Below are 11,265 nucleotides of genomic sequence, written 5' to 3' on the forward strand. Positions count from 1 at the left end.
TGAAAGGGTCTAGGCCCGAAACGTCAGCCTCTCTGCTCCTATGATGCTGCTTGGCCTGCTGTGTTCATCCAGCCCTGCACCTTGTTGCCAGTGATACCCAGGACTTGCATCCTTCTGCTCGGTCATTTTGCACACATTTGTCAAGGGCACAAATGTATTTCATTGAATCCCTACTGTGTGGAAGCACGCCATTTGGCCCACTGAGTCCACACTGACCCTGCAAAGACCTTCCCACCCAGACCCAGCCCGCTACACTCTCCCTGTAATCTCTAATTTTCCTCATGGCCAAACCACCTAACCTACACATATTTGATAGGAAACCAGAGCCCCCAGAGAAAACCCACGCAGACACAGGGAGAATATGCAAACGCTGAACACACAGTCACCTGAGGGTGGAATCAAACCTGGGTCCCTGACGCCGTGAGGCAGCCGTGCTAACCACTGAGCCACCATGCCACCCTTTCATGCAGCCAAATGGAATGCATCTCATTGAAGCACATAATAAAGTGGATTGGCAAAATAGATATAGTGAAGGTATTTTCTCATGTGGGGCAATCTTGATAAGGGGTGGCAGATAAAACACGGAGATGAGGAGGAATTTACCCCTCCCAAAGGGCCGTAAATCTGTGGAATTTGCTATCCCAGAGTGTGGTGCATGCTGGGACATTGAGTGAGTTAATGGAGAGGGACAGATTATTAAGTAATAATGGGTTGAAGGATTATGGGGAGCGGGCAGGAAAGTGGAGTTGAAGCTGAGATGAGATCAACCATTATCCTATTGGAGGGTAGAATGAGATCGAGGAGATGAATGGCCTACTCCTGCTCTTAACCCTACGTTCTTCATGCTCTTGGTGTTTTAGCCAATCTCAGAATTTTAACAATAAATTCACTCATGAGATGTGGCGTCTCTGGATGGGCCAGCATTCATTGCCTGTCCCTAATATCCATGTGGCTTGCATTGCTTTTTAAGCACACAGGGTTTTCAATGTTAAATTACATACTGCCAGTCACCGTGTCTTGTAGAGGGAGAGGCAGGCACTTGTCATTGGTGGGAAACACTGAAAAGCCAAGGGGTAGGTCTTAAATCTACTTTCAGGTTTATAGAGTCTATGACCTTTGAGGCTTGGCTGCCAACACTGGAACCACATGGTGAGGGGAATTAGGGGCCTGTGGGCTTTTCACAAGTCTGATCTCCTCGTGCAAAACCCAGAGCTGAAGCTTGACCAGTGCGGGAACAAGACTTGACCCCATGGAGACCTGACACCCAGGAGGCCCGACCGCTAGACCCTTCTGGAATGCTCAAGGCTGAGATTGGTGCTCAGGACCTCATCAGGAGCAGGCACTTAACATCTGGAGCAGCAGACTTCCCGCACCGATGCCAGGGATCGACTATGAGCAACCACCTACCCAGGAAACATGGGAGATGCACTGGAGTTCAGGAGAGACTAGTTCCTCTCCCCTGTATACTCCTGGCAAATGCCCAAGCTACTCAGAACAAAATGGATGACCTTAAAGCTAGACTGACTTTCCAAAGGGAATTGAGCGACTGCAGTGTGCTTTGTTTTACTGAGACATGGCTCACTCCTGCAACACCTGTCTCCAAAAGGACTACTTGGCATCCTCGGGCAAGGCAAGGGGCGGTGGGGTCTGCTTCTTAGTCAACACCTTCTGGTGCTCAGATGTGGTGACCCTGGTGAGGTACTGTTGTCTGGACCTAGAATATCTAACGGTAAACAAAATCCCTACTATGTGCTGTGTGAATTCATCTCTGCTGTCTTGCTAGCAGTTTACACCCCACCCCGTGCGGAAGTGAAGAGTGCACTTGATTAAGTATACAACGCTACAAACAGTCTTGAGACAGAATACCCTGTTCATTGTAACCGTTGACTTCAACCGGGCCAACCTCAAGAGGGAGCTACCAAAATACCATCAACACATCTCCTGTTCCAAAATGCTTGACCATTGCTATACAACCATCAAAGACGCCTACCGCTCTGTCCTACCATCCGCATTTTGGAAGATCGGATCACAACAATGTGTTCCTCCACCTGGCTTAGAAAGCAGAAACTGAAGCATGGGGACTGAATACAGAAAGTAGTGCAGTGTGTGTCTGAGGCGAAAGGTGGACTTCTGCAGGAGTTCTGCTTAGAGTCAGTGGACTGGTCCATATTCAAAAACTTTGCAGCCACCCTGAATGAGAATGCCACTACTGTTACAGACTTTGTTAGTAAGTGTATAGAAGACTGTGTGCTGAAGAAGTTAATCCGAATGTTCCCCAACTGGAAACCATGTGAGAGATCGAGACCTTCCTGAAGTGGAGGTCTGAGGCATACAAGTCCGGTGACCCTGACTTATACAGGAAATCCAGATATGACCTTCGGAAGGCCAAGAGGCAACACCAAACTTGAGACTCAGGCCAACTACATGAACACCTGTTGTTTGTGGCAAGGCTTAGATGAAATAAGGGGCTACAAGGCAAAGTCAAAAAGAATCATGGGCAACAGTACATCCCTACCCAATGAGCTCAATGCATTCTACATTCACTTTGAACAGATGGTCAGTAAAAAATTGTCACCTATCCCAACAGCCTCGGATTCACCTGTACCCATGGTAACCATGCAGACATTAGATCTACTTTCATAGAATCCCAACAGCGTCGAAACAGGCCCTTCGGCCCAACGAGTCCACACCAACACTTGGAGCATCCCACCCAGACCCATCCCCCTAATCTACACATCCCAGAACACAATGTGAAATTTAAGCATGGCCAATCCACCCAGCCTGGGCATCTTTAGACTGTGGGAGGAAACCGGAGCACCCAAAGGAAACCCACGCAGACACAGGGAGAATGTGCAAACTCCACACAGACAGTCGCCCGAGGTTGGAATCAAACCTGGGTACCTAGTGCTGTGAGGCAAAAGTGCTAACCACTGAGCCACCGTGCCACCCCACAGGGGGTTGACAGAGAACCCATTGAAAGTGATTGGCCCAGATGGAGTCCCTGTATGGACCAGCTGGTGGGAATATTCGCTGCCATTTTAACTTACTACGATTTGAAGTCTCCACCTGCTTCACGTAAACCACTATCCTCCTGGTGCCAAAGAAAAACCATACAGCATGCTTCAATGACCACTGCCCAGTGGCTCTGAACGTCATAAGTTTGAAGTGCTTCAAGAGGTTAGTCATGGCTCAAATCAAATCCAGTCTATTAGATTGCCTTGATCTTTCACAATTTGCCTACCGTCACAATAGGTCCACGGCAGATGCCATCTCCCTGACCCCGTGCTTATCCCTGGAACATCTGGATAACAAGGATCCTACACCAGACTCCTACTTATTGACTACAGTTCCGCCTTCAACGCCATAACCCCAACAAACTCATCTCTAAACTCTGAGACCTTGGTCTTGGCTGTCCACTCTTTAACTGGATCTTTGACTTCCTGACACATAGACCGCAATCATTGAGAATAGGCAACAACACCTCCTCCACCATAATCCTCAACAATTGTACTTTGATGTTACCCAGCCCCCTACTCTGGTCCTTACGCACTGACAACTGTGTAGCCAAATTCCAGAACAACTCTTTCATGGGAGATGGGTGCCAGCAATTATTTCCCGTTCCTAATTGCCCAGAGGGAAGCTAAAGTCAATGACATTGCTGTGGGTCTGGAGTCACATGTAGGCCAGACCAGGCAAAGATGGCAGATTCCTTCCCTAAAGAACATCAGTGAAGCAAATGGGTTTTTCCAACAATCAACAACAGTTTCACAATCGTCATTAGGCTCTTAATTCCAGATTTCTTTTCCAAATCTGATTCAAATTCCACCATCTGCCACAGCAGGATTCCAACCCCAGTCCCCACTATAACTTGTCTCTCAGAATTAAGAGACTAGTGATAATACTTCTAGGCCATCATGCCTCCTCTCAATGGGTTGGATATATTGCTGATACCAAATTTCTATGTTTGTCTACATAACAACATACATTGCAGTCCAAAAGCAATTCATATAGAATCATAAAGTCATACAACACGGAAACAGACCCTATGGTCCAACTTGTCCATACTGACCAGATACCCCAATCTGACCTAGTCCCATTTGCCAGCATTTGGCCTAAATCCCTCTAAACCCTTCCTGTTCATTTACCCATCCAAATTCCTTTTAAATGTTGTAATTGTACCAACCTCCACCATTTCCTTTGCTGGCTCCTTCCACATATGTACTGCCCTCTGCATCATAAAGTTATCCCTCAGGTCCTTTTTAAATCTTTCTCGTCTCACCTTAAACACTATGCGCTCTAGTTTAGGACTCACCCTGAGAAGCATATATCACTAAATAATGGAATACAATGAGGTATTATCAGGATGTGGGCAATATCTTATTTCTCCACTGGGGGAACAATCTTCAATTTATTCAAGATTAGAACCTACAGAATTTGAAAGAAGTCAAAGATTTGTAAAATGAATGAGGCATAAAATGAACAGATAATCCAACCCCTTCAGTTTTCCCAATGGGTAGGTTAGGATGTACATTAGGTTTCTAGCACAGAAGGTGGGACTTTTGAGGAATAGATTTATCTGCCTTCTTAAGAAGGAGGAACAGGAACAGTTTCTCTCTATCTACTCTGTCCAGACTCCTCATGATTTTGATGACCTCTGTCAGACTATCCCTCAGATTCTCCTCTCCAAGGAGGGATTCTCAATCCTGTTTATTAACTTTCAAGATGACTGAAACCAATCTCAAAACATTGACTCTGGTTCTCTCTCCACACAGATGGTCTCAGATCTGCTGAGATTCTTCAGCATTCTCTGTCTTTGCTCCATCTGCCTTCTGTTGGTTGGCTTGCTCTTTTCTGAGTTGCAAGGTTCTGGGTTCACGTCTTGCTCCGGCAAACAAACTCTGAGTTGAAATTGTAACGGAATACTTGACGAGATGTTGGCCTGTCTGAAGGACTGTCTTTCTGGTGCGAAACTAGACTAAACCTTCACCTGCTGTCATGGGTGGATGTTAAAGGTTGTGTGGCACTACCTTGAAGAAGAGTAAGGAGTTCTTTCGTAATCCTGACCCTAACCTTTAAACACTACATAATCTGATCATTTTCATGTTGCTGGTTGGGGGCATCTTGCTCTTTGCTGATTAACAACACTTAAAAAATAATTAATTGGTTGCAAAATGCTTTGAGATTCCCAGTGGCCTTGGATAGCATTATATAAACACAAGTTAATTCTTTTCTAAAGCAGAAATAGAAATTACTGGTGAAACTCACCAGCATGCACAGTTCTTTGTGTTATTCTATTTTTTTTTCTAGCCCAGGAACACTGAAGCCCGTTGTAGTATCCCAAGAATTCTTTCAGCAGTGACTGGACGATCCGAATTGGGACTTCTTTTATTCATGGGATGAGGGCATTACCAACTAGGCAGGATTTATTGCCCATCCCTAATTGCTCAGAAAGCAGTTCAGTGTCAACCACATTGCTGTGGGTCTGGAGTCCACATGTAGGCCAGACCAGGTAAGGAAGGCAGTTTTCTCCCCTAAAGGGCATTAGTGAAACAGATGGGGTTTTCCTGACAATTGGCAATGGATTCACAGTCATTATTGGAGTCTTAATTCCAGAATTCTGTTGAATTCAAATTCCATCGTCTGCCTTGACAGGATTTGAACCTGGGTCCCCAGAGCATTACCTGGGTCTCTGGATTAATAGTCCGGTGATAATACTCCTAAACTGTCATCTCCCCGTTATTCAACACTAGTCCCCTTTTCCACTTCAGTTCTCCAGAACTAGACCAGCCTTCACTGCTCAATCTTGTTTCCATTCAACATTTTTTTCCCCTCATTCATCATCGGGTAGCTCTTCCGAGCTGTAAGTTGGAGTGAGTCCAGGAGCCCTTGCCAAGTCCAGAGGCTGTGGTGCGGATTTAGGAGAGTGGATTAAAGCCACTGAGAGAAATTAATGTCCAACAATGAGGAAGACAGATGTACTTTGTGATCACGGAGAACACCCAGTGTACAGGAACAGAAATATTTTATCAAAACAAGAAGAACGTCCAAGCAAGCCAACACCTTCCCAATAGATCAACCCTCTTGATCCTGGCATCTCTTAATCCCTTCTTTTCAGAAATGTTTTCAATTGTTTGTGGAAAATGGTCACATCATCTGCTTCAATACCCTTCTCTGTTATCTAATTCTGAAACTCTGACAGTCTTTCAAAAGAAATATTGTGCCTGTCTTCAACTTTTGTGAGATTCCTCATTTTAGCTCATCTCCATTGAATTTTAAACCCTCTGGGATACTACCATTTTTTGCTGGATCATTTTCATGAATTTATTTCCTAAGCTTAAAAATGTCAATTTCAATGGCTGACATTCCTTTTTATTTCAAATAATCTCCCTTGTTATTATGTGCATGTAACAGAATATGTAAGTTAGAAAGAAAGTGCATTGTTTACTAGCCATACATTTCCTTTGGCACATCACAAAACACTTTACAGCCTATTATCATTGAAATTAGAAGCTAGGAGAAGGAAGGGGTCATTAAGCCCTTTGATTCTTCTGAGCCCTGCAATGTGACCATGGCTGATCTTCTATCTCAATGCCATATTCCCATTTTACATCCAAACCCCTTGATACTTGTCATATCTAAGAAAAATCTATTCCTTTTTGAATATTTTCACACCCTTCTGTTGTAGCGAATTCCACAGACTGACCACCCTCTGAGTGAAGAAATGTTTCCTCAGCTTAGCTCTAAATGGCCTACCCAATAACCTAAGACCACAACCACTTCCATCTAGAAGGACAAGGATAGCAGATATATGAGAACACCACTGTCTTCAAAATCCCCTCCAAGCCACTCACCATCCTGACTTGGAAATATATTGTCATTCCTTCACCGTCGCTGGGACAAGATCCTGGAATTACCTCTCTAATGGCGTTGCAGCGGTTCAAGAAGACAGACCACCCTCACCTTCTCAAGGGCAGCTAGGGATGGGCAATAAATGCTGGCCAGCCAGTGATGCCCACATCCCACAAAAATGAATGAATTAAAATAAAAGGTCTGTGACTTCTGGTTCTGGACTCTCCATTCAGTGGAAACACCCTCGCTGCATCTAGTCTCTCCACACCTGCTAGAGTTTTACATGTTTCAATCAAATTCCCTCTCACCCTTCTAAACTCTTACTGAACGAACCTCTAACTAACTACTCAGGTTCATCGCCTGATAAAGGAGCAGCGTCCAAAAGCTTGTGACTATAACCTGGTGTCATGTGATTTCTGACTTTGTCCATGCCAGTCCAACACCAGCACCTTCATAGCACAGTCAAAAATGCACAACAATGCCTCTACTTCCTCAGGAGGCTACAGAAATTCAGCATGTCCATAAAGATGCTTACCAAGTTTTATATATACATCATTGAAAGCATTCTATCCAGATGCATCACAGCTTGGTATGGCAACTGCTCTGCCCAGGACTGTAAGAAACTGCAGAGAATTGTGAAGTAACCCAGTTCATCACACAAGCCAACCTTCATCCTTTGACTCCATCTATATTTCTTGCTACTTCAGGAAGGCAGCCAACATCATCAAAGACCCCTCCCATCCCAGTTATAATATCTTCCAAACTCTTCGATAGGACAGAAGATACGATTGCCTAAAAGCACATACCAACAGATTCAAGAACAGTTCCTCCCCAGCTGTTATTAGATTTCTGAATTGACCTCTCAAATTTAAAATTTAATGCTGATCTCCCTCTTTGTGCACCTTCTCTGCATCCGTAACATTGTATTCCTCACTCTGTTCTGTTAACCTAATGCACTTTGTATGGTATGATCTGCCTATTCTGCACGGGAAGCAAAACTTTTCACTGTACCTAGGTACATGTGACCATAATCAATCAAATTTTTAAAAAATCAAATCAATAATAAAAAAAAGTCCTTGAGAAAAGGAAATCTGACATCCTTATGTGGTCCAGCCTATAGGTGACTCCAGATCCACAGTAATTTGGTTCACTTTTAACCAATCACTGAAATTGGTTAACAAGTCACTCAGTTCATGGGCAATTAGAGACAGGCAACAAACTCAGGCCTTGCTTTCATCCATATGAGAACAGAAAGAAACAAAGATTTAGTTCCCAAGTGTAGAAGGAACGTATAACAGCGCATCATTTTATCCCAATGAGTTCCACATCCAGTGAATATTTTTCGTTTTTTTAAGTGTACAATAGAACAGCAAAAGATTTCGCAAACAGCAATGATATGGTATTCAAACAATGTGCTACGTTTGAGGAATAAACATGAGCCATCCCATCTGAATGGCTACATCTCTGACAGTGCAGCCCTCCTGCAGTTCAGTACTGATTGCTCTAATGCAGTAAATAAAGCAATGACCCACATATTAACTGAACACATTTTTTAAATCACACCCAAAATACTCAAAGTGCTTCACAAGATGAATTACTCTTGAAGCACGTTGACTGTCTATGACTGCCGATATGCCTGCAAAGCAATGTCACTCTGGATGCGATAAATTTGTGGTTTTATTGCCATATCATTGGATGTCTAGCTGTAGCAATCTACATTGTTGTTCTCATGAAAGTTGGAGTCACCAGGGAGGGAAGATTTGCTTTAATCACTATGTTCTGTTGACATGATGGGAGGATTTCCTGCAATCCTGTTTTCCAACAAAAGCGTCAAACCGTGCCTTTAGAATTGCTTTGTGACCTTGCTGAGAATCGTGGAATCCAACAGTACAGAAGGTGGCCATTTGGCCCATTGTACCTGTGCTGTCTCTTTGAAAGATCTAACCAATCAGTTTCTGCCCAATCCCTACAGCCCTGTAACTATTTTAGCTATCTCATTCATGTATCCAATTCCATTTTAAAAGTGATGTTTGAATCTGCTACCGTTGTCTTTTTTCTGTCTGTGCTTTTCTGACCATAAAAATTGTCCTCAAGTCCCGTATGGTTCTTTACCAATTACGTTAAATCTGTATTCTCTGGTTGTTGGCATGTCTGTCAGTGGAAAACAATTTTTCATTATTTACTTTATTAACACTCCTCATCATTTTAAATCTATTAAACCTCTATTAGATCTACCTTTGACCTTCTCTGCTCTGAAGAGAACAATCCGAACAATTTACAACTGAAAATGTAGAAAATCCTCCTACTGTTTACAATGCCACAAACACTTAGCACCCAGTGGAAATCTCCCTTCCCCATGCTATCTTTTGAGTTTAGCACATCAGTAGAATATTAAACCAGCTTCTCCTTCCCGCACAGTATTAACTGACGTATCAAACTTACAGCAAAATCTCCTGCTCAAAGAAATTATCACCCTTCACACCGTTTCATTCGCTTTTATTTCACCACAGTTAGTTAATTCTAACTCTTAATAAACCATGACAGTGTTTCAAGACACACTGGCAGCAACAAAAAGATTAAATTTTAGCACCTTTAACTTAGGCGGCTCCCAGAAGTTTTATCAAACTAAATTTGACGTAAGTGGGTATCAGGAGCAAAAGCTTGGTTAAAGAGATAAATTTTGAGGAATGTCTTTAAGGAGAGATAGAAGTCGAGAGGCTGAGAAGATTAGACAGGAATCATAGAGTTTAGAATTGGGAGAGATGAAAGTCTGGCTGTTAATGTGGTACAATTAAAATATATGGAAACTTCATTCAGCATGGGCCCCTGTGTCAAACAAAAGAGAAGGATTCTCCTCTTGCCTTTCCCTTCTCTCACAATTTGCCTGCTTAAAAACAAATGAGCATATAAAGATAGCTGCCAGAGCTTATTGTAAAGAAATATGGCCTTTTTTTCGTGAACCTACCACACAGTAAGATGAATTTCATTGAGCCTCTTGTCTGTTCTCTGCTCGGTGAGCAACGTTGGGATGTGCAGCCACGGTTCTCTCACTCTAAGGCAGGAAATTTCCTGGCAAACCTCTTTCCCGTTTCTGAGCAAAGGATCTGAGATCACGTCCTGCCCAGATTTTGCATTTCCCAACATCCAGAATGGACAAAAAAGTACTTCTTTTTCACACTCCACAACAGGAAAATGAAATAAGTAAACCAAACTGAAAAGGAGTAAAGAAACATTTTTGTTTAAGAAAGATCTGTAAAATGGTATAAATTGAAAAAAAAAACTATAAAAGATTAGAAATTTATGTCGATGCTTGTAGCAGTCAAAAAGCTAAGGCAAGGTTGATGCCTATTAGAAATGTTGAGATTCTCCTGGGCACTATTTGTAAATATTTCCCTGCCCCAGGGGTCTTCCTGTAAATAGTGAAAAATCTCTGGGGTCTCTCTCTGTAAAAAGTGACACATTCCTTGTTTACTTTACAAATACAAATTACATTTTTCTTTACAAAATACAAATACCAGTAATTTATAAATGAGTACAAATTTCAGGATGCCTGTAAAGATTGGTGAACCTACAGATGTCAGTAATGGTGAATGCTGAGACATTTACCACTGTTATACGTTGAGACCCATCAGGAGTTTCGACCCTCAGACGTGCAAGGCAATCGTCTGAGAAGTGGAAATATGCAGTTTGTTGGTTTGTGATCTGTGCAGTCAGGGACACCATGGGTGGAATTTTCCTCTCCTATTAGTGGTGTTGTCACTGGTGAGAAAGTTGAGAAAATACAGCAAAACTGAAAAAGTAAACAGATTTTTGACGTCAAGAGAAAACATTTCCAATTGCTCCTTAAATGATGAGTTCAGAATCTTGCTGAGTGGCAATTTACGTATTTCCAGCATTTGCATCCCGTTATTGGCCCATCTCACCTCATTTCTTTGTAGCTCCCAAATCTCCCATCCTTCCCTAGACATCCCAAATTCCTGACATGCAATTCAGAGCGGTTACCTGAGGATAGCGGCCTGTTGCTTGCTTCTCCATGATGATGGTCACGACAATGATGATGACGCCCTCATCATAATATCTGTAGGCACCATCCTCCAGCATCCTTTGTTCATGCAATTTGGCATTGTCAAAAACCACCAGCCTCAGCAATTCATCATGACTGCTTTTGGACCAACTCACACCCCACTTCAGTGCTTTGGGAATTCAGTTTAGAGAGCAGGGACTTGCACATTTCTGCAGGCTGTTTCTTTGTGCAGGGGTACACATGCATAACTTTCAGCTTTACAGGACACATGTTATGTCTCTTAGCTTACTTGCTTAGCACTCACTCACATTACACTCAACTGGAGGCTGCTAACCTTTGTGGCTTGCATTGACTTTTAGCGCCTGGGTGAGGCAGGCCACTGGTCACGGTTT

At 43.0% G+C, this 11,265-nt stretch overlaps 1 protein-coding gene across 1 annotated transcript in view; it reads right to left on the reverse strand.

Annotated features, from left to right (window-relative positions):
* Positions 1–9,894, reverse strand: part of adgrl4 (adhesion G protein-coupled receptor L4) — a 105,702-nt gene extending 95,808 nt beyond the window's left edge. Inside the window, exon 1 of the mRNA XM_048601554.1 lies at positions 9,815–9,894. Coding sequence (XP_048457511.1) covers positions 9,815–9,836 — 22 coding nt within the window. The 5' untranslated portion in view covers positions 9,837–9,894. The remainder of the gene's footprint in view (positions 1–9,814) is intronic.
* Positions 9,895–11,265: the final 1,371 nt, after the last annotated feature.

Source organism: Rhincodon typus, chromosome 10, assembly GCF_021869965.1.
Source record: "Rhincodon typus isolate 14 chromosome 10, sRhiTyp1.1, whole genome shotgun sequence".
Taxonomy (NCBI): Eukaryota; Metazoa; Chordata; class Chondrichthyes; order Orectolobiformes; family Rhincodontidae; genus Rhincodon; species Rhincodon typus.